This window comes from Sinocyclocheilus grahami, unplaced genomic scaffold, assembly GCF_001515645.1.
Source record: "Sinocyclocheilus grahami isolate Dianchi unplaced genomic scaffold, SAMN03320097.WGS_v1.1 scaffold826.1, whole genome shotgun sequence".
Taxonomy (NCBI): Eukaryota; Metazoa; Chordata; class Actinopteri; order Cypriniformes; family Cyprinidae; genus Sinocyclocheilus; species Sinocyclocheilus grahami.
Genome location: NW_015506005.1, coordinates 64,961 through 90,045, shown reverse-complemented (window position 1 = coordinate 90,045; position 25,085 = coordinate 64,961). Strand labels below are relative to the sequence as shown.

At 37.6% G+C, this 25,085-nt stretch overlaps 1 protein-coding gene across 1 annotated transcript in view; it reads left to right on the top strand.

The window, feature by feature from the left end:
• Nucleotides 1-25,085, top strand: part of LOC107562513 (junction plakoglobin-like) — a 92,995-nt gene that overhangs the window by 46,030 nt on the left and 21,880 nt on the right. The window contains exons 4-9 of the mRNA XM_016247139.1: nucleotides 4,773-5,026; nucleotides 6,335-6,573; nucleotides 11,197-11,398; nucleotides 11,495-11,639; nucleotides 14,184-14,287; nucleotides 17,108-17,446. Of these exons, the coding sequence (XP_016102625.1) occupies nucleotides 4,773-5,026; nucleotides 6,335-6,573; nucleotides 11,197-11,398; nucleotides 11,495-11,639; nucleotides 14,184-14,287; nucleotides 17,108-17,446 (1,283 nt within the window). The remainder of the gene's footprint in view (nucleotides 1-4,772; nucleotides 5,027-6,334; nucleotides 6,574-11,196; nucleotides 11,399-11,494; nucleotides 11,640-14,183; nucleotides 14,288-17,107; nucleotides 17,447-25,085) is intronic.

Sequence of the window (25,085 nt, the reverse complement as noted above, 5' to 3'; positions counted from 1 at the left end):
CCCAAAATTTTAATTTGCTGTTAATTTAGCATTTAGAAATTCAGGCCATCCAATATGTGGTGACTTTTTTTCTTGAGGTGAACAATAAAGAAGATTTTTAACTGAAACCGTGGTCCTTGGTGATTCATGTAATGTGAGTCAGCATTTACAGTTTTTTAAGAATAAAAAAGCAAATCAAGGAACACAAAATGAATACCCATGGCTCCTGACGATACATTGAGGGCTTATGAAGCGAAACGATCGGTCTGTGCAAGAAACTGAACATTATTTTCAAAGTGATTGCCTGTAACCCAGAGCCTCGGGCAAACAGTCTGGAGTGATGTCAGGTTTGCAAACTGATATTTTTTATTTTCGATTTATTATTATTTTAAGCACAATTCATTTATTGTTTATTTGCTCTATAACATGCAAACTGGCCTTAAACAAAAATACATGTAGCCATTTGAAATGAGTGGCAACCGCTGCTTTTTAATCACGATCCAAACAAAGATGTTACACACATGTTGCATGAGCAGTTATTTTTTATTTGAATTGGATTGTAAAATTTCAAGATTTAAAGCAAAAACAGAATGGTCTATTTAATCTTTTTGGAATTACGCTACATAAAACATCTGCATGAAACAAAAACAGCAGGCGGGCTGAATGAGACGCAGATTCACTCTCTGACAGCAGGTGGCGCTTATGGAACAGCAGCGATACAGCGTTTCCTTGGTTACCGCTGTAAACAAAGCAGTGCTGCGCTTATAAATACTACTTTGTACGGAGGTAAGATGAGAAGAAAACAGTTACCGAAACAGTCAGTTCCCTTCAGAGATACATTCATATAACCCCTCACCGCCAGTTCAATATTTGTGTTTTCTTCCTATATTTCGAGCATCGTGAACAGTGTGCTTGCTCTGCCTGCTACAGGATTTTCTCCTATTTGTGCCCGTCTTCAGCATCTCTGGCCTCTGTTAATGTCCTGACTCAGGCATGATGTATTTTTCTTTCTTTCTGTCCCAGTAGCTCCCCAAAATAACAGAAACATTGTACTACATTTTTGCACTTATTTTTCTGTTATTTTCGGGAGCTACTGGGACAGTAGCGATCGACGGTTTGGTGACCACTGCTTTAAAGGAATAGTTCACCCCAAAATTTTAATTTGCTGTTAATTTAGCATTTAGAAATTCAGGCCATCCAATATGTGGTGACTTTTTTTCTTGAGGTGAACAATAAAGAAGATTTTTAACTGAAACCGTGGTCCTTGGTGATTCATGTAATGTGAGTCAGCATTTACAGTTTTTTAAGAATAAAAAAGCAAATCAAGGAACACAAAATGAATACCCATGGCTCCTGACGATACATTGAGGGCTTATGAAGCGAAACGATCGGTCTGTGCAAGAAACTGAACATTATTTTCAAAGTGATTGCCTGTAACCCAGAGCCTCGGGCAAACAGTCTGGAGTGATGTCAGGTTTGCAAACTAATCATTCTTTTGAACCGGTTCTTTTTGGTGAACTAGTTGAACCAGTTCACCTACTGTAATCAAGCAGCGCAGATCTATAAGTTACTCGATCAAAACTTGTGGATGCCTGACAGTCACACCGACTAGAAATGAGCCAAAATACTGAAGTATATGATCTTATGATGCTGGTTTGTGCCGACTCAACAGCGCTTAATTCCTCCAACAGTCACTGAACTGAAGAAACAGTTCCGTTTGTTCTCTTTGTGTTATACGTGTAAAACATCCACGTTTCACATCATTATTGGGTGCTTTAATAATATAATTATACATTACATCATTGCTTGATTATGTGAATGAACTAGTGAATTGCACCAGTTCATTGAAACAAACTGTCTGAAAGAACCAGTTTGCGGAAAGGAATCGGATTTCTCCACTGCCTGAGGCTCTGGATTACAGGTTATAATGTTGCAAATGTTCTGTTTCCTGCACAGACTGATCGTTTCACTTCATAAGACCTCAATATATCGTCAGGAGCCACGGGTATTCATTTTGTGTTCCTTGAAATGCTTTTTTTTTATTCTCAGAAACCAATAGCCGCTGAATTACATTATATGAATCACAAAGGACCACGGTTACAGCTAAAAATCTTCTTTACTGTTGGATGTTACTACATGTTGGATGGCCTGAAGGTGAGTAAAGTAACAGCAAATTTTCATTTTTGGGTGCACTATCCCTGCGCCACAGCTCAGAGAATCTTATTGCTTTATCTCTTCAAGATGCATATTAAATGTACCTGTGGTTTTCTCATTATTCTTTGTTGTCATGGTGCATGTTGTCACTTGTAAATATCTGGGGATTTTAAAATTGATTCCTCACCATATGTGCTTGTGTAGTTTGGAGAAAGCTGCAAATTTATTGTCAGCCCAGAGCCAGTGACATTTAGAAACTCATCCAAACACTTAGTTCAGTAGGTTCACTTTTTATGGTTTGAACATTATTGCTATAACAACAGAACCTCCGAAGAGCCCTTTCTGAAGCTCACGATGCTTCCAGCCTGGATTGCACTTTATTTGGAGAGTCACAGATGCGCTTCCATGATTCCCACCTCTGGTTCTCTGTTGTCAATCTATTCTGTTGTTAAATGAGACCTGAACACACCTGTACTTAAAATATGATGTGATATAATGTGGGTTATAAAATGATGGCATCTGAAATCTGATTGAATGAGTCTCATTTGAGCTCCTATAGATGGCAAAATAGCATATAAGCGCACATCTGTGACTGCACATCGATTAATTCACCAAGTCTACATATCTACAATGTTAAGTACATTCAGGATAATTAATTATATTAATTGGTGGAAGAAGCAATTAATACAAAAATAATAATCATCATCTTCATCCCCACCATTATTATTATTATTATTATTATTATTTATTATTATGTGAAGCTGAACTGTGACACAGAAAGTCACAAAAAGTGTAACACTGGCTCGGAAACATCACTTTAACAATAATAATAATAATAATTGGTGGAAGTAGCAATTCATGTAATATTTTTAATAAAGATAATAATAACATTATTATTATTATTATTATTATTATTATTATTATTATATGAAGTTGAAGTGTGATACAGAAAGTCCCAAAAAGTTTAACACTGGCTCGGAAACATCACTTTCATAATAATAATAATTAGTGGAAGAATCGATTAATGTAATATTTTTAATAAAAATAATAATAACATTATTATTATTATTATTATTATTATTATTATTACTATTAATATTATTATTATGTGATGCTGAAGTGTGATACAGAAAGTCCCAAAAAGTGTAACACTGCCTTGGAAACATCACTTTCACAATAATAATAATAATAATAATAATTGGTGGAAGAAGCTATTCATGTCATTTTTTAATAGAAATAATAATAACATTTAATATTATTATTATTAATAATTGGTGGAAGAAGCTATTCATGTCATTTTTTATAGAAATAATAATAACATTTAATATTATTAGTATTAGTATTATTATTATTAATATTAATATTAATATTATTATTATTATTATTATTATTATTATTATTATTATTTATTATTATGTGAAGCTGAACTGTGACACAGAAAGTCACAAAAAGTGTAACACTGGCTCGGAAACATCACTTTAACAATAATAATAATAATAATTGGTGGAAGTAGCAATTCATGTAATATTTTTAATAAAGATAATAATAACATTATTATTATTATTATTATTATTATTATTATTATTATTATGTGAAGCTGAAGTGTGATAAAGAAAGTCCCAACCCTGTGACTGCACATCGATTAATTCACCAAGTCTACATATCTACAATGTTAAGTACATTCAGGATAATTAATTATATTAATTGGTGGAAGAAGCAATTAATACAAAAATAATAATCATCATCTTCATCCCCACCATTATTATTATTATTATTATTATTTATTATTATGTGAAGCTGAACTGTGACACAGAAAGTCACAAAAAGTGTAACACTGGCTCGGAAACATCACTTTAACAATAATAATAATAATAATTGGTGGAAGTAGCAATTCATGTAATATTTTTAATAAAGTAAATTAATTGGTAGAAGAAGTGATTAATGTAATATTTTTAATACAATTATAAAATGATTATTATTATTATTATTATTATGTGAAGCTGAAGTGTGATAAAGAAAGTCCCAACAAGTTTAACACTGGCTCGGAAACATCACTTTCATAATAATAATAATTAGTGGAAGAAGCGATTAATTTAATATTTTTAATAATAATAATAACAACATTATTATAACACTTTTTGGGACTTTTTGTCATAAAAATAGCACACTTCACATTTAATATATTTTACAAATATTTGTTGTGTTTATTTGTAAATTTAATGATTTATTAAACATTTTGTCTGTTTTCTGCTACCTTAAAATAAAATCAGTAAGTTACTTACAGTTTTTTTTTTATTTTTTTTTATTTTAAAGTAAAAACACCTTGTAACAGTCAAGTTATGTCACCATTATTTATATAGTGCTTTATACAGTAGAAATTGTTTCAAAGCAGCTTCACAGTATTAAATAGGGAAGTAAAAGAATCAGTGATGCAAACTTCATATATGAGACAAATTAAACCCGCTCTACCGAAGACAGTTGTGTCATTCAGTTCAATGCAACGTTTTTAAAAAAAAATCTGATAGTGTCAGTGACGTCAAATCAATGATATTACTGAGTAATAAGTGTTAAAATTATTGTAATGCATCACCTTGAGTGGCTTGTTGGTTTAATATGATTCTTTCTTCATCTGTACTCAGATATGGAGGCTCAGTACAGTCTAACTCGAGCCCAGAGAGTACGTGCGGCCATGTTCCCCGAGACAATAGTGGAGGGAGAGACGGTGCTCACCGCGCAGAGCAATCCAGACCAGCCCACCAATGTGCAGAGATTGGCCGAGCCTTCGCAGCTCCTCAAAACAGCCATCGTTCATCTCATCAACTATCAGGATGACGCTGACCTGGCCACACGGGCCATACCAGAGCTCACCAAACTGCTGGCCGACGAGGACCAGGTACAATGACAGATCCGTACAAATGAAAATATACATACAATTATCACAGTAAACCTTTTTCATTAAAAACAAAGACCAATTTGTGGATAAACCGAACAGGAGCATCACAGTTTTGAAAAAAGCTTTAGCTTTTGTTCTGTTGGTATCCCACATCAGCTGATATCTTAAAGGATCTGTAGTAAAATTACAAATGTTTTGACTTAGTCATTCTCTGAGAATAAGACGGAGAGTGCATGTGATAATATGAGATGCATCTTTCCATTACCCTTTTCCTTCTGCAAGATAGGAAATAATCTCACAGGACGAACTAGAAATGTGGAAGGAGAAAGGGGGAATAAAGTGAAATAAAGGACTGAAATGTGCTGCGATGTGATGTGAAAAACAACTTTAGGATATGATCTATTTTCCAAGTTCAATTACTGGCTGCCGAGAGCATGCAACCATTGAAAGTCTGAAAACATTTAGATATTAGAAACCAAATCGAAAAATTCTCAATTTTTCTATTCATGCCATGTGAATAATTTAGCATATTTTTGAATTTTGTCTGCATATTAACACTTTACAGTTTCTTATTTCGAGAACACATTTTCCAATTATATATACATTGAGCAATTTTAATTCTGTGATGAGTCACCAATTGTGAAATATGGTTCCTTAAAGGAATAGTTCATCCAAAAATTATAATTTACTGAATATTTACTCTAATATATCCTCGGGCCATCCAAGATGTCAATGAGTTTGTTTCTTCATCAGAACAGATTTGGAGAAATTTAGCATTACAACACTTGCTCTCCAGTGGATCCTCTACAGTGAATGGGTGCCGTCAGAATGAGAGCCCAAACAGCTGATAAAAACATCACAATAATCCACACCACTCCAGTCCATCAGTTAACATCTTGTGAAGCGAATTTATGTAAGAAACAAATCCATCATTATGACATTTTTTAACTTCAAACGGTTGCTTCCGGCTAAAATTAGAGTAGTCTATTATGATATTGCTTTCTTGACTCTCATTGTGACGGCACACATTCACTGCAGAGGATCCATTGCTGAGCAAGTGATGTATTGCAAAATTTCTCCAAATCTGTTCCCATAAAGAAATTTACATAATGGGTGGCCTGAAGGTAAGTACATTTTCAGCAAAATTTAAATTTTAGGTAAACTATTAAATAAACTGCATATGATTAGACAGATAGGATATGCTCTATTGCTGTTATGTCATATCATACTGCTATATACCAGAATTGCTGCACATAAAAGCTTTTTTGACATGCAAGATGTCTGAATTTTTTTCTTTTACCATTGCAGGTGGTGGTGAATAAGGCAGCACTGATTGTGAACCAGCTTACTCGGAAGGAGGCGTCTCGCCGTGTGCTCATGCAGTCTCCTCAGTTGGTGTCGGCTGTGGTGAGGGCCATGCAGAACACCGGAGACCTAGAGACGGCGCGCTGCGCTGCCAGTGTCCTGCACAGTCTCTCGCACCAGCGCGAGGGCCTGCTAGCTATCTTCAAATCGGGCAGCATCCCTGCACTAGTGCGCATGCTCAGGTCAGTATGTGTCTGAGGAGTTTGTGCGTATCATTTTACTTCTGTAATGTGTGCACTTGATCAACATGTGGGTGTAACACAACAGAATGTCTCTCAAAAGCCATGGTTATTAGTGTTAAATAAAACTAAAACTTTACTTTAAAAAAAAGAGAAATATAACATATAAAAATCTTAAACTTATTTTATTTCAGCTAGTTGCTAGGGCATTTTTATTTTAGTTTATCTGAAGTACTAAAACCTAAAACTAAAATAAAAATGAATGAAAACTAAATAGACATAAAAAACAAGCAAACATAAAATACTAAAATAAAATAAAATAATATATAATATATAAAATAAAATGATAAAATAAACTAAGTTTAAAATAAAATTGAAAAAATGAACAAACATATAATAGCAAATACCAAATGTGTTTTGTGTTTTATTGACTGCATAATAGATAATGTAATGACATAATAATTGATTGTATCAATCAATATTAAATATATAATACATGTAATTAATATAACAAATATATTAAAGCAATTATATTGTCATTATCTTGCCCGTGGTCCCCAGTCTTGTGTTTGGACCTGTCTAGAGTGCCATTTGTAGTCAACTTGTAGTCCTATTGTTTCATTGGTTGTCTTGGTTCCTTTCCCAGGTGTGTCTTGTTACCTTGTTACCTTGTTATCCTGTTTGCGTCTCTGTGTATAAATAGCCCACTGTTTCAGTTAGTCTTTGTCAGTTGTTGAATGTCTGTGATGGTTGCTCCCTTGTCTGAGTTCCTTGTTTTACCCATGTTGGATCACTTGTTGGTTCCTGAATTTTTATTAAACTCCTGCACGTAGATCCTCACTTCTGTTTGCCTCATCTCGTCTCTACAACATTACAGAACAACTGACCACATTATGGACTTAGCAGGAGTTTTATGCGACCCCGTAAGTGTGCTCTGCACCATTTTTCAGAATGGCCCGACCCATTTTATGCTATGGGGAGGAGTTCCTTTTGTATAGCCACCTTATGTCTGGTGATGAGGCTATGGTAAAAGACCATACCTCCACCGTTTATGGAGTGGACTTGATCCAAATATTAGTCTAAACTTCCCAGATCCCAACTGGACCCTGGCACCGTTTATTGAATTTGTCCTGCAGTTTTGTGAATCCCCCTTTGCAGTAGGGGAGGTTGAGAGGGACGCTACCCGGCTCCACCTTAGCTCCTGGCTCCCTCGTCTCCACCGTGGCCCGTCAGCCCACCAGCTCTGCCGGGCTCCCTCGTCCCTCCGGCTCCGCCTTGGTCGGTCATCTACCTGCCTACGCTTCGGGACTACACTCCTCCGGCTGTGCCTCGTCCCTTCATCCCTCTTGCTCCGTTGGACTCCTCCCTCCCCTCAGCTCCACCTTGGTCCTCTGTCACTCCGGCTCCACCGTGGTCTTCCGGATCCTCACTTGCGCCTCTGTCGCCTGAGCCGTCAGCTCCGTCATGGCCCTCCAGATCCTCAGTGTCGCCTTGGCTCTGCGGCCCTCCGTCTCTGCCATGGGCTCCTCTTCCACGGCTCCGTCAGTCTGGTCCCTGGTGGACACAGCCCTTCTTCCACCATGGCTCTTCCATCCATCGACTCCACCGTGGGCCTCCATCATGGCTGCGGTCTGGACTCTACCCTGGTCATCCGCTCCTCCGTGGGGGTCTTCGATCCCGTCTACTCTGCTGTCGTGGTCTTCTGCTCCACCCCGTCTCCCAGCTCTGCCTCAGTCTCCAGGCCCTCCTCCCACACATGGACCTGTCCCTCCATCCCTCCCCCTGTTCCGCCTCCACTCCACCTCCCTCCTGGATGTAAGTGTGTTTATTTTGGAGAGTCTGGAATACGCTCCTAAAGGGGCCCTCTGTCATGATCTTGCCCATGGTCCCCTTTCTTGTGTTTGGACTTTTGTGTTACTTCCTGTCTAGAGTGCCATTTGTAGTCAACTTGTAGTCCTATTGTTTCATTGGTTGTCTTGATTCCTTTCCAAGGTGTGTCTTGTTATCCTGTTTGCATCTCTGTGTATAAATAGCCCAGTGTTTCAGTTAGCCTTTGCCAGTTGTTGAATGTCTGTGATGGTTGCTCCCTGCCCTTGTCTTAGTTCCTTGTTTTACCCATGTTGGATTACTTGTTGGTTCCTGAATTTTTATTAAACTCCTGCACGTAGATCCTCACCTCTGTTTGCCTCATCCCATCTCTGCAACGATATATATATATATATATATATATATATATATATATTTAAATAAATTATTTTTATTAAAATAAACATGTTTAAATAAATAAATGAAAGAAAAAATATAGAAATAAATTAGAAATGTAACAAAAAAAGATTAAATATTCTTATAAGAAAACAGTAATTGTAAAACTTGTTTTGACTATTTTAACTAGATTTTTGCATTAAATGTCTACTTTGTAAAAATCACTGCTTGGTCCAAATGATGGTTTTATGTAAAATGTTAAATATTAAAACCATGGCAGAGAAATAAATATCACGTTTTTATCTACAGTATATCAGCCATCTCTGAAAATGCAGATACCCAGTGTTGACTTCTGTATCTGTAATATTAGATAAATGATGAATGACAGATGCCTTGCTGGTCTAATGCTTTCATGTTTTAATTAGTCCCTTGACTGTACATGGACAGACAAATGGTTTTGGTTGAATAGTGGCAAACATTTGATGGACGCTGCAGTTCCAAAGAGAACCCTTAGACGGACCCGGCTAGATCATCACCAAACCAGCACTAACCAGCCTGGACCGGCATGGAAATTCATGCTGGTGTTATTATGGTCAGCAGGGAAGCCATAATCCTTCCGTTACTGGTCTGGTCAGCCTGGCGTTTTCTTTGCACATCGTATTAAGCTTGGTGAGCGACTTTAGCTCTTCTCTCATTGTGGTGCACATTCATTTGTGCTCACTTTATCTCCTAACCTCTGGTGCATTTTGATGAACACTGTGACTAAGCAATGCTAAAGCAGGAGAGTGTGTCCATTTGCTGTATATGGAAGCGTCCACTACACTGCAATGAGGGCTATAGCAGAGCTGTATTTTAGAGATATATTTGGACTCTGATGGGAAATTTGCTCTGTCAGAAAGCCCATTTACGGCAGATGTTGAGATAATAGAGTAGAGCAGGATCTTTATGGCCGTGCAACTAGGGCCGCTGCAACTTTGACATGGTATCACCATATTAAGTTACAGGGACAGTCTGCTTGCTGCAGTCTATAGTTAAATGTCTTGCTCAAGGATGATATCTTAAAGAGTGCTGCATGCAACCACTTGATTGCAGTCTAGATCTTTAAAGGTGGTGTGTGTCATTTTTCTGGTGTGAAAACCAGTAGCCCCTCACTGCGGAACACAAGATCCAGGGGGCGTGGTTGGATCAGCATCTAGGGGGTGGAGATTGGTAGGTTTAGGGGTGGAGCTCTGGGAGATTGGTAGGTTTAGGGGTGAGAAGGGTGGGTTTAGGAAACAGGGGGTGGAGACGGGTAGGTTTAGGTATATGTAAGATGGGAGGAGTTGGATCTGGATCCAGCCACGCCCCCTGGATCTTGTGTTCTGCTGTGAGGACCATCTAGTGAAAACACTCTTTTATGTTCTAGTTTAATATGCACAGACAACTGTAAGTAAGCCATTTGTAGACTGGTTTGTTTGTAGCTCTGTGAAAACGTTGCATCCTGATAACAAACATTGTTCGTTCTTTGTTGTTTGTTATCCTGATAAACGGTGGCAGGACTATCTGTTTTTCTCTAATCGAGAAGTCTATTTTATGCTGTAACTGTAATAGTAAATGTAAACAGTAAATAATTTAATACTTTTCATCTTGTCTATTCAATTTTCAAATTGAGGTCCGTGATACTGGAGCTCCAAGGAAAATTCTATGCAAAGAATATTAACAAATGCATTTTGACAGTATGAAATCAAAAGCAATACTTGTTAATAGTTTTATATAAATTATTGAAATGTATTATTTTCTAATATCTATAATAACAATATATAATTTAGATATGTGTTTATTATTATTTATTTGAATAATGAATAGTATTTTATTTATTTTATATAATATTCAATCATTAATGATAATCAGAATTGTAATAATAATAATGTTCATCTTTATTCTGTTCTATACTATTCAGTTCTGTTCTATTCTGTTATATGTACTATAATATAATATGTTTGATATTTTATTTAGTTTAATAAGAAATCATATTTATTAAAAATGAATAATAATAGGTAGTATACATGTATTATGTATTATTAATAATGTTCATCTTATTTTCCATGTGTTCAAGAATTGTATTTGTGTTGTATCATCCAACAGTTTTTGTGTTTCACCTTTTTTTTTTTCTTGTATTGACTAGAAAAAAAGATACATAATTAATTTAATAGACAGTAAATATTTTTCAGATACTATTTGAATAACTTGTTGTTGTGCAGCAAAGTATGAAAGCATTAAATTGTGGAAACCAATACAATAATATCATGCTTACTATTACACAATATAAGAATGTCTGTATATATGTATATATGTAAATATGCAGCACAAGGGGATCATCCTGTTTAGTGGTTCTTCTGGGCATTATGATTTGAAAATGTTATAAATATTTTATTCTTTCTTCAGTTCCCCTATGGAGTCAGTGCTGTTCTATGCCATTACCACGTTACACAACCTGTTACTGCACCAGGAGGGAGCCAAGATGGCAGTGCGTCTGGCCGATGGACTGCAAAGGATGGTCCCTCTTCTGAAAAAGACCAACCCCAAGTTCCTGGCCATCACCACAGACTGCCTGCAGCTGCTGTCTTACGGCAATCAGGAGAGCAAGGTGTCGTATCATCACTGAGAATGCATTGCCTTAGAGACTGATTTCACTTAAAGTATATTTTTGGCCTTAATCTGTGTGGTTTTTCTCTCTTCACAGTTGATCATCCTGGCAAATGCCGGGCCAGAAAGTTTGGTGTTCATTATGAGAAACTACAACTATGAGAAGCTCCTATGGACCACCAGCAGAGTCCTGAAGGTGCTTTCTGTCTGTCCGAGCAACAAGCCGGCTATTGTTGACGCTGGTGAGTAAATGTGTGCGTTACGTTCTTCATTTAACCCTCTTTTCCCCTTTGTTTCACTTTTATGTATTTTTTATTCCCAGACCCTAGAGGAATATTCTTATCTCTTTTCTTTCATTCCCAAGGACTGCTCTCTTGGGCATTATTGTATAATTTCCCTGTAATATCATAATCTCCATCTCTTTTTTTCTGCTTCAGATTTTGTCTGGGTTTTTGTCTGAGGGTGCTTTTTTGCATATTTTTCCTCACTTTTTGATGAACGAATTTGCATGACTTTTACAGTCATTAGTGATTATTACATTATTAAGTATTTCTGAGATTGCTGAGGATAATTTCCATTGGTTTGTTGTTTAACAATTCTATTATTTAAGAAAAGAAAGAGAAAACAAAGGATTTGAACAATTATACTCTACCCTTTAAAACTTTGGGGTTGGTAAGATTTTTTAATGTTTTTGAAAAAAGTCGTTTAGGCTATGTTCACACTTGGCGTCTTTTTTGACAAGAAAAAGTTGACAAGGGCGTTTTTTTTGTGAAAAAAAGAAAAGCTGGCAGCGTTTCTGTTACAAATAGCAGCCAAGGGCGTCTTTTGTTGCTATAGCAACAGCTGCAACTGTAACCTAGCGCTGTGTGGTGCAAAAATGTAGAGAAAGAGGAAATTGGCTCTTGCGTTGGCTTTTGAAGTTAACAGGGAAGAGAATTTCAGTTTACAATGACGTTTGTGGGTGCACGACATTGTACGGGGAAGGAACCAGTATGGTGCTTACAACAATTTAGTCCAAGAGCTCCGGTTGGATGATGCACGGTTTGCGGCATATTTTAGACTAAACATTAAAACATTTATTATACTAAATATTTTGTGCTCATATCATATAACTCCTTGTGCTCCGAAACTAGTACGATCAGTTTATCTACCGGCACCTTCTCCATTTTTTCTTGTTCTTGTTGTTATGGAAACGAGTAGGTCTCGCTACTCGCTTGTCATTGGTCAGCTGTCAAAAAGGCGCTTGACGTAGGGTGTTTTTTTCAGAAAAGTTAAACTTTTTTCAACTTGAAAAGATGCTCTGAGCTGCAGAAAAAGACGTTTAAGGCGTTTAAAAAAGTGCTCAGGACTTTTTTTGAAAACACGGTTTACTCCATAGGATTATAAAGTAAAACAAACGCTGGCAGCTCAAAAAAAGACGGCAAGTGTGAACACGCCCTTATGCTCACCAAGGCTGCATTTATTTTGAACAAAAAAATGCAATAAGAACCGTATTATTCTGAAATAGTTTTACAATTTAAAATAACTGTTTTGTATTTGAATATATTTTAAAATGTAATTTATTCCTCTGATGGCAAAGCTGACTTTTCAGCATCATTACTCTAGTCTTCAGTGTAACATGATCCTTCAGAAATCACCCTAATATGCTGAATTGCTTCTCAAGAAACATTTCTGATTACTATCAATGTTAAAAACCGTTTGCTGCTTAATATTTTCGTGGAAACAATGATATATTTTTTCAGGACTCTTTAATGAATAGACAGTTCAAAAGCAACAGCATTTATTTGTCAAATCTTTTGTAACATTATAAATGTCTTTATTGTCACTTTTGATCAATTGAATGTGTCCTTGCTAAATAAAAGTATTAATAAAAAAACGAACCCAACAGTTTTGAAAAAAACCCATGAGATTTGAATGCAAATCAATGGATGATTCAGCTTTCTGAGCTCCTTTACATGACCAGGAATCACCAGAAAATCACAATAACTTTTCTTTTTATTACTGTTCCATGATTGGTTTTTATGACCGTCAAAGACAGTGGAGAGTGCCACATTTTTTTTAAGGAGAGAAGGTAAATGGGATCGGGACACGTTACAAGCCAAACTTGAATCTGCATCATCCACATTGGCACTATGACTCAACGTATCAGCCGCATGTGTGTTAAACCTGTTATATTAGAGTCCCAACAATACAGGGTTTAGCCATTGAAGTAGATTTTCCATTAAAACTAATATTACAGATGCAGTTTATGTAAAAACCCACCTTTATCAAACCCGCCTGTCAGCACTGTTTCACGGCAGTCACTGTATGGGTTTTACTTTGTTAACGCTGACCTTTCAGCGAATTAATACTTAGAAATACAACGACAAAGGTTGCGGGACTCAAATATCTCACTCTATCGTGCCTGCCAGAGCTGATCTCATAAAAGTCTTCACAGTTATGGCGTGACTATGTCCTCTTCCCATATGACGTTTCGACACTCGCTTGAGAAAGCGCTGAGGATCGTGTAGTTACAACACTGGATGAGAGGCCGTTTTCAAGGATGTCTCCTAATCTCCTTCCCTCTTTTTATCTTCCTAAGCCATGTGGCTTTTAGTTTATCTTCACAGACTCCAAAAGACATTTCTCTCTCCTTGGCAGACAATGCCTAATCCATAGAGAAATACAGCCGCCTTCTTTTTAGAGCAGGTTGTGTAGCTGGATAATTTTGTCCTTTCATCCTTTTATTTTTTTGTGGCTAAGTCCGATAAATATGGACTCTAAGCCTTTTTCTCTCCATTTGGCAGGAGGTATGCAGGCTCTCGGCCAACATCTCACAGGTTCGAGTCAGCGTCTGACACAGAACTGCCTGTGGACCCTGAGGAATCTCTCTGACGCTGCAACCAAGCAGGTAAAATGAGCTGTTCCTCTCTGTAGACCATGTGTTTGTTACAACGTTGCAGCTCACTCAAAAATGAAAATTTGCTCACATTTGCTCACATTTTTACTCGGTTCCAAAATGTAGGTGACTTTTTTTTCTTGAGTCAAACAGTAAAGATATTTTTTAGCTGAAACTCTGGTCTTTGGTGATTCATAAAATGCAAGTCAACAGCTTTGAGAATAAAAAAGCAAATCAAGGAACACTGAACACCCGTGGCTCCTGACGATATATTGAGGTCTTATGAAGAGAAATGATCAGTCTGTGCAAGAAACTGAACATTATTTACAATATTATTACCTGTAATCCAGAGCCTCAGGCAAACAGTCCGGAGTGATGTCCGGTTCACAAACGAATCATTCTTTTGAACCGGTTCTTTTTGGTGAACTAGTTGAACCAGTTCACCAAATCGGACTGAACAGAAACTTGAAATTCAAGCAGCACAGATCTGCAAGTTGCTCAGTCAAAACTTCACTTCGGATGCCTGACAGTCACTGTTGAAATGAGCCAAAATACCGGCGTATATGATCCAATGATGAAAGAAGTCATTCAGCGCTCCATTTCCTCCAACAGTCACTGAAACTGAGGAAACAGATCAGACTCAGACTGAAGACCGATGAGCCGCTGAATGAAGGGGCAAAAGGAAAGCTTTTATGTTTTCTCATTGTTTGTGTAAAGACTAGTTGATTCACTTTATATGCATTAGACATGTAAAACAGCCACGTTTCACATCATTATTGGGTGCTTTAATAATATAATTGTGTGTACATTACATCATAGTGTGATTACGAAAACATACTGGAGAATCAGTTATTTGAACCAGAAACGAACTGTCCGAAAGAGCCAGTTTGTGGAAAAGGATAAAATGTCCCCTGTTTGCCTGAGGCTGTGTATAAACAGGTAATCACGTTGTAAATAATGTTCAGTTTCTTGCACAGACCGATCGTTTCGCTTCATAAGACCTCAATTTATTATCAGGAGCCACAGGCATTCATTTTGTGTTCCTTGATATGTTTTTTTATTCTCAAAAATCATGCAGCTGCTGACTTGCATTTTACGAATCGCCAAGGACCACGGTTTCAGTTAAAAATCCTCTTTACTGTTCTTCTGAGGAGGAAAGTCACCTACATCTTGGATGGCATGAGGGTGAGTAAATTAACAGCAAATTCTCATCTTTGGGTGAACTATTACTTTAACTTCCTAGCATCCACCCAGAAAAGCCTAGCAAACACCTAAAACACCCAGAACATCCCATTTACTGCCTAGTAACTGCCCAGAACATCCTAGCAACCACCCAAAAGTTGTTGTTTAAAAAGGAAAAGCTGTGTTTTTGTGTTTTACCTTGTTGTTTTCTGGATGTAGAAAAATTATCCAGATTATCAGTCAATCATGAATCTATACTGAAATGGCTTTATAAAGCAGATAATTAGAATATTTGCTTACAAATGAAATAACAATACCATTTTCAATATTGCATTCAGTTATTAAATGTGCAGTGCAGCCAGAGCTTGAAAGCCTCTGAACATCTTTCATGTAGTCTGACAGTTTTTCTTCTGTACTTTCTAATGGTTTCATAGTGCAGGCAACTGGTGGTTTTCATAATTGTTCCTCACCTCCACAGAATGTGTCCCTCATCATTGCTACTCAGAATTCAGTGGCCCAGAAATTGCACAATTAATGATAAACAGGTTATCATTATCACCCTTATTATTAAATTCGAGGATCAAAAACAACTATTAGCGGACGTGTCTCCTGCTCCCACCGAAAGTGTGTAGAATTTAAATGTGTGTATTTGAGCGTCTGTCCGTCTCTAATCCTTCACAAACTCGCGTTCATTCTCATCTCGTTTTTCCACTGCCTTTGCTCTTTCATTTGTTTCTTATCTCAGTCTCCTCCTCTTCTATCATGTCTTTCATTTGTGATAATTAGCGGTTATGACTGCCTGATACTGGAAATGTCGTGTTTTTATGTGAATCTTTTGCACTGTCACCGATCATTTGTGATCTATTAAAAAGGTGAATGTTAAATTAATATTCTGGGTTCAGCACAAGGTACACTCAGTCGACAGTATTTGTGGCTTGATGTTGATAACCTCAAAAAATTATTCCACTTGTGCCTCTTTTCCTTTAAAAAAGGCATTAATCTGGATCACAGTGAGGTTCTTGCAATGGATGTGAATGAGGCTAGTTTGTAAATGTTGAAACACTCAGTTTTTCAGAAGTATAGCCACAATATGCATGTTAACAAAATTATTTTTGTGGTAAACAACATTGTCACAAATGTTGCCAGTGGAGCTTTAATACTTTTATTCGGCATTGATGCATTAAATTGATCAAAAGTGACAGTAAAGACATTTACAACAAAATATTTCTATTTCTAAATCAATGCTGTTCATTTGAACTTTCTTTTCATCAAAGAATCCTGAAGAAAATGATCATGGTTTTCACAAAAATATCAAATGAGCATATTAAAATGATCATGTGACACTGAAGACTGGAGTAATGATGCTGAAGATTCAGCTTTACCATCACAGGAATGATTTACATTTTAAAATAGATTCAAATAGAAAACTGTTATTTTAAATTATAATATATATATATACACACACACACACACACACACACACACATACTAAAATAACACTGATAAGCATAAGAGACTTTTTTTCAAAAAAACATTACAATAATTTTACAGACCCCAATCTTTTGAAGAGCAGTGTATAGTGAAATGTATTACATTAACTTATATCCTTTTAAATAGGAACTGACCCTGTCTTGTTTCATCTCCACACAGGAAGGTCTGGACGGTCTCCTGCAGATCTTAGTGAGTCAGCTGGGCTCAGATGACGTGAACATGCTGACCTGCGCTACTGGCATCCTGTCAAACCTCACCTGCAACAACGCGCGCAACAAGACCCTGGTCACTCAGAGCGGTGGGGTGGAGGCCCTCATTCACGCCGTGCTGCGGGCCGGAGAGAAGGAGGACGTGGCCGAGCCGGCCGTCTGTGCCCTGCGTCACCTCACGAGCCGCCACACCGACGCAGAGCTGGCCCAGAATGCAGTGCGTCTGCACTACGGCATCCCCGCCATCACCAAGCTCTTAGGCCAGCCGCACTATTGGCCTGTGGTAAAGGTCTGTATGTGTTATTTTGTGTGTATGTGGGTGTCTGAATTGCTGCCAATTTGAAAGTCCTCTCCGCCGTTTAAATTTAAAGGTCAGATTTGAATCGTCTGGGGGCAGTTCTTGCATGCCTTTGATGTGGAAGAACGCTGAGACTTGCCTCTTGTGTTAAGCTGATTTGCTGCCGCATCTTAGTCATTGAGTGGCACTCCTACGCTCCTCTGGGGCTTCGGCGTAATTTTGAGGACACTAGCTGGAACAATAAAAGAGCCCTCAAGTATGATATGCGAAGAACCGCTGCCATACACAGACTGAGAGCTGTAAATCCTTGTATCAGAATGCCTGAAATAATTTTGTGTTATATAGAAAAAAAATTATATGGGATGGCATGAAGGTGAGGAAATGAGGACAAAATAAGAAAGGACATTCACACTGATATCTTTTTGGAAGAAAAAAGACATCAGGAGTCACTGATTTTCAAGGAAAGTTGAGCAAAGGAGACCATTTGTGATGCAATAAGGTTTAGTAGAATCTAACTTTATGCAAATATTATGGCTCTACCAGTGGTGCAAATTTGGGGCGGGACTTTGTGTTGGGGGAGTGGCAGACAGGGGGAGTGTGGGAGTGTTCAGGCAACTTAAATATATATATGTATACACACATACATGCATGCAGTGTTATTTTAGTATTTTATTAATATTTTAATTTAATTAATTATAATATAAATATTGTAAAGTAGCTTTTATTTTTGTACATTCAGTTTTCATTTGAATTTTAGTTCAATTTTTAGTAATGTGCTTTTGTCATTTTTATTAGTTTTTTTGTTGTTTTAAATATTATTATTTTAATTTTTAAGTATTTTAAAGTAAGTTTAAATTCTTTAATTTCAGATATAGTTTTTCATCTAATAATTATTTTTATTTTATTTTATTTTTTTATTTTATTTTACATTTAGTCATTTAGCAGACGCTTTTATCCAAAGTGACTTACAAATGAGGACAATAGAAGCTATCAAAACCAACAAAACGCAGTACACATAGCAAGGTGTATATATATATATATATACACACACACACACACAAATACACACACACTCACATACAAAGAAAACAAGTAGATAGAATAGAAAAAATAGAAAGCTAGTGTTTTTTAATAATAATATACAAAGATTAATATTAATATACAAAACTTACTAACTTGTTAATATATAAATAACTAATAAACAAAAATGTCAAAAACACAAAATATTACAAAAAGAAAAGTGGAAAATACAAAAGAAAAAAAAACTGACCCCTTCTTATTTTATCTCCACACAGGAAGGTCTGGACGGTCTCCTGCAGATCTTAGTGAGTCAGCTGGGCTCAGATGACGTGAACATGCTGACCTGCGCTACTGGCATCCTGTCAAACCTCACCTGCAACAACGCGCGCAACAAGACCCTGGTCACTCAGAGCGGTGGGGTGGAGGCCCTCATTCACGCCGTGCTGCGGGCCGGAGAGAAGGAGGACGTGGCCGAGCCGGCCGTCTGTGCCCTGCGTCACCTCACGAGCCGCCACACCGACGCAGAGCTGGCCCAGAATGCAGTGCGTCTGCACTACGGCATCCCCGCCATCACCAAGCTCTTAGGCCAGCCGCACTATTGGCCTGTGGTAAAGGTCTGTATGTGTTATTTTGTGTGTATGTGGGTGTCTGAATTGCTGCCAATTTGAAAGTCCTCTCCGCCGTTTAAATTTAAAGGTCAGATTTGAATCGTCTGGGGGCAGTTCTTGCATGCCTTTGATGTGGAAGAACGCTGAGACTTGCCTCTTGTGTTAAGCTGATTTGCTGCCGCATCTTAGTCATTGAGTGGCACTCCTACGCTCCTCTGGGGCTTCGGCGTAATTTTGAGGACACTAGCTGGAACAATAAAAGAGCCCTCAAGTATGATATGCGAAGAACCGCTGCCATACACAGACTGAGAGCTGTAAATCCTTGTATCAGAATGCCTGAAATAATTTTGTGTTATATAGAAGAAAAATTATATGGGATGGCATGAAGGTGAGGAAATGAGGACAAAATAAGAAAGGACATTCACACTGATATCTTTTTGGAAGAAAAAAGACATCAGGAGTCACTGATTTTCAAGGAAAGTTGAGCAAAGGAGACCATTTGTGATGCAATAAGGTTTAGTAGAATCTAACTTTATGCAAATATTATGGCTCTACCAGTGGTGCAAATTTGGGGCGGGACTTTGTGTTGGGGGAGTGGCAGACAGGGGGAGTGGGGGGGGGTTCAGGCAACTTAAATATATATATGTATACACACATACATGCATGCAGTGTTATTTTAGTATTTTATTAATATTTTAATTTAATTAATTATAATATAAATATTGTAAAGTAGCTTTTATTTTTGTACATTCAGTTTTCATTTGAATTTTAGTTCAATTTTTAGTAATGTGCTTTTGTCATTTTTATTAGTTTTTTTGTTGTTTTAAATATTATTATTTTAATTTTTAAGTATTTTAAAGTAAGTTTAAATTCTTTAATTTCAGATATAGTTTTTCATCTAATAATTATTTTTATTTTATTTTATTTTTTTATTTTATTTTACATTTAGTCATTTAGCAGACGCTTTTATCCAAAGTGACTTACAAATGAGGACAATAGAAGCTATCAAAACCAACAAAACGCAGTACACATAAAGGTGTATATATATATATATATATACACACACACACACACAAATACACACACACTCACATACAAAGAAAACAAGTAGATAGAATAGAAAAAATAGAAAGCTAGTGTTTTTTTATTATAAAAAAGAAGATAAAGTAGAATTAAAATAGAATAGAAAATTCTAGAGTTAGAGGGTAAAATAAAGATAATAAATAAGAAATAAAGAAATAAAGTTAATAAATAATAATATTATTTTATTTCAGCTTTATTCCAATAAATAAAAATGTTTTAGTTAATGATAATAACCCTGGTTTGGTGTTGCAAAAGGTCCAGAAATAACCAGTTTTGAGCTTCATGTTTTGTTTTTTAGGAAATTAATACTTTTATTCAGCAAGGATGCGTTAAATGAATCAAAAGTGACAGTAAAGACATTTATAATGTTACAGGAGATTTTTATTTTGAATAAAAGCTGTTCTTTTGAACTTTCTATTCATCAAAGAATCCAGAAAACGTCATCAAAGTGTCCACCAAAATATTAAACTGCACAACTGTTTTCAACATTGATAACATTATGAAATGTGTCTTCAACTGCAAATCAGCATATTAGAATGATTTCTGAAGGATCATGTGACACTGAAGACTGGAGTAATGATGCTGAAAATTCAGCTTTGCATCACAGGAATAAATTACATTTTAAAATATATTCAAATAGATAACAGTTATTTTAAATTGTAATACTATTTCACAATTTTACTGTTTTTACTATACATTTGATAAAAAAAAATGTAGCCTTGGTGAGCATAAGAGACTTGTTTCAATAACATAATTTTTTTTTTACCAACCCCAAACTTTTAAATGGTAGTATATTACATTCCAAACATTTGTCCTTAATATTTGTATATAAAAATTAAATATTGCAGATAGTCAGTGTTCCTTTGCACTTCTAAAATAACCATCACATGCAGTAACCAACCAATTGTTTTATCTTGTCAATGCCTCCATGCTAGTCAAAGCCCTTGAAGCTTGAGGAAATCAGGAAGGTCATGGTGGATGTAATTGGCTGTCCTCGGCTCTCTGATTTGTGGTGGGCTGGACTCTGATTGTCTGTCTGTGGGCACGGGCTCCCGGCACGCATGATCTCCCACTTAATCGTATCAGACCGTTGGAGCAGAAACCTGTGTGTGTGTGTGTGCTGTGATCTGTTCGGCATGTGTGTATTGATCCAGAAGAACAAGAATGCCAGGCTTTTATTTTCACTCACAGTCTGCATGCGGAGATTCCCAACAGAACCAACCTGATTGAATAGGAAATCTTGAGAATATAAGCATTTGCATTGGTTATGTACTCAGGTGTTTTGTGTGTTGCTCTCCACTGTGTTTCACTCAGTGATTTGTTTGTGTTGATTTTGAGCTGACCAATATAGTAGTGCATTTAGACTTATATTGACAGCATCACACCGCTGAGTTTTTACATTTTCACTATCATTGCCGTTGTTGAAATGAAGTCAGGCATTAATGTATTGCTTGAACGAAAGTGTCCAATAAAAGGTATATTAACAAGATGATGTGAGAAGTGAGAAGTATTAAGCTGCTAATGTGATCTCAACAGTTCTGTCTAAAAATCTAATTGCTTTTATTAGGCTACTGATATTACTTCAATCTCATATGCATGTACATAATTTGACACATTTTTCAAAAGTACTATTAAACTTTTTTTTTTAGCAGTAAAACATTTTAAATGTGGAAAATACTGAGTGAACCTTTAAATAATGCAGTAAACCACGAGAGATAGATTTTACAAAGAAAGAAAAAAAATTTTTTCTAGTGCTGTCAATTGATAAAAAAAAATAAACAAATTAATTGCAATTTTTTTTCTGAAATTAATCACGATTAATTGCGATTTATCCCACCTAACAAGTTATTCAATATATTTTTATATTGGAATAATTTCACATTCAATCTTCAAATTAATGAAGAAACAACATAAAGATAGTATTTTTTTATATTTGTTTAATGGCCTCTTTTTATGACTGAAGGCGAGTATCACTGATAGCAACACTACTGATGTCTCTAGGAATTTTTTTTCTTCTAATATTTAACCATTGACTGTAGCCATTCAACATTACAGTATAATTGAGAACTATCAATTTTAACATTTATTAGACTTTAAAAAAAACTAACTAAAAAACAATCTTCACATAAACCCATTATAATAAATGTCATATTTACCTGTGCCCTTCAGCAGGTAGGAAATATACAGAAATTGATCAAGTTGATCGAACACTAAATTCTAAATTAAATATAGATTAATCATTAAAGCTACAAAAGTTATGGATTTCTTCTTTTTTTCTTTTGCTCTTTGATGAACAGACATCACAGCAGCTGGTTATTAGGTTATGTTGGCTGCTTTAAGAGCTGCCGCTGCTGGACATGACGCGGATCTGACACGCATCGTATTTTCTCACAACTCTTTACCTTTTCTGACCCACTTCAGCTCTTAAAGTCTCTACTAATGAGCTGACGAGTTGAATGGGGTGTGTTAAGGCTTGTTCACACCGGGACGAATATCATGCGTGATTATCGCCAATGTTTAATGCCTCATGACTAAACAAAGGGCGCCAATGTGAGTGTGCACACCGACGCGCAAAACGCGAGGCGTAAAAGCATAATTTTTTAAAGAATGCCTCAGGCTCGTTTTTTTGGTTTGATGTGCCGCATTAAAAACTGGCCGGCCAATGACATTGGCACTTTTGTTCACGAGCCTGGAGCTGCTGAAGTTACAGTAAAACACAACTTGGTGGCGCTCAAGCACAAAACGGTCTTGCCGAACACACATTGATACCTAATGACGAAGAGGAAGTAAGTAGACCCAAGAAGATGCATCGAGGCAAGATGAATGTACACTCTTAAAAATAAAGGTGCTTCACGATGCCATAGAAGAACCTTTTTGTCTAAATGGTTCCATAAAGAACCTTTAACATCTGTAGAACCTTTCTGTTTCACAAAAGGTTCTTTGTGGCTAAAGAAGGTTCTTCAGATTATAAAAAGGTAAGAAAGAGATGGTTCTTTAAAGAACCTTTGACTGAATGGTTCTTTGTGGAACCAAAAATGGTTCTTCTATGGCATCGCTTGTAGCACCTTTTGAGTGTAGAGCTGCTGGTCTCATTGGTGTCTGAACACAAAGGTCTTTATGACAAACGCGACAGCGACTACAAAAATCTCGATAAGAGGGAGTTGTTATGGAGAGGAATTGCAGATCAAATGGGATTCGATGTGTCTAAATCCTATTATTTTGCTGCCATCTAATGTCAGGGAGTGAATTTGCACGTTCATTCGGCTCATCGCCAGCGAAAATCACTTGGGTATGAGCACAAAAGACGCTTCAAAAAACGTCAGCGATAAGCGTGCGTGATAATCGTCCCGGTGTGTACGAGGCTTTAGATGAGTGAGACAGTGCTGCTGCTCCAGGACAGTTTTGAAAACCACTGCATTTCATAGACATGGTCTTAAATGTGACTCATATATAACAAATACTTACATGAACAGTGTAACAAAGTTTGTAGATCGGGAAGAAGGAGGCGGGACCCGGCGAACATTTAAACATAAAACTTTAATAAACAAATGAACGAACACAAAATGAAAGTAAAAGCAGCAGTCCTTCACGGACGACTGCCACATAAAACAACAACATAAAATCTAGGCCTGGTCCTCTCTCGTCCTTCACTGTCGTCGCTCCTCCTTTTATCCTTCCTAATCGTCCCGGTGTGTACGAGGCTTTAGATGAGTGAGACAGTGCTGCTGCTCCAGGACAGTTTTGAAAACCACTGCATTTCATAGACATGGTCTTAAATGTGACTCATATATAACAAATACTTACATGAACAGTGTAACAAAGTTTGTAGATCGGGAAGAAGGAGGCGGGACCCGGCGAACATTTAAACATAAAACTTTAATAAACAAATGAACGAACACAAAATGAAAGTAAAAGCAGCAGTCCTTCACGGACGACTGCCACATAAAACAACAACATAAAATCTAGGCCTGGTCCTCTCTCGTCCTTCACTGTCGTCGCTCCTCCTTTTATCCTTCCGGAGCTCCTCCGTGCTCCGTTCCCACGGCTCTCGGCCCCGCCCCACTCGTCACATACCCCCCATCGCCCCTCAGGGTACTCCCGAGACTGCGCCCTCCCCCCTCTCTGGGGGGAGCCGATCACGGCGGCTGCGGCATACCTGGGGGTAAGGACAGACAGACGGGGTGAGAGAAAAGGAGACGGAAGGATGAGGAGAGAGAGAGGGGAGAGAGGAAAAGAAAAAAAATTCTCGGTCCGGTTCCCGGACACACTGCCGCTTGGTCCTCAACCAGCTGAGAGGCTCTCACTTGCGGTGCCATGCGATGGTACTGGACGTCTTTGGTGGACGGCTCGATACTCCTCCGCCTCCTGGTGGACGGCGATGGCTCCTCCGGTCGAGGGCAGCCGACAGCGAGTCCCCCGTTCCCTGCTCCTCCCCAATCATGGCGGATGGCTGCAGGCTCCGGCCTCCAGTCGAACGGCGCTGACTCTTCCGCTCCCTCTCGGACGGCAGCCACCCCTCCTCGACCCAGGAGCGCGGCAGTGAGCTCTCCATTCCACCTCGTCTTCCATCGTTCCAGCACCACCGCCTCGGGCAGCCACTGGCGGTTTCTGCTTCTTCCTGCTACCCGATCTCCTCAGCACCGCGACCCCCCTTAGCAGCGTGGGCTCTCTGGCAGCGTGTCCCTCCTTCCTCCCGGGTTTCGGCACCAATGTAACAAACGTTCATAGTCACGGGAAGAAGGTGGCGGGATTAATAAAACAAACACAAAATGAAAGTAAAGCGGCAGCTCCTCACAGACAACTGACGCACACAAAACACAAAATAAAGTCCAGGCCTGGTCCTCTCTCATCCTTTACTGTCGTTACTCTTCATTGTATCCTTCCGGAGCTCCTCCGTGGGACTCGAGACCGGTGAGTGG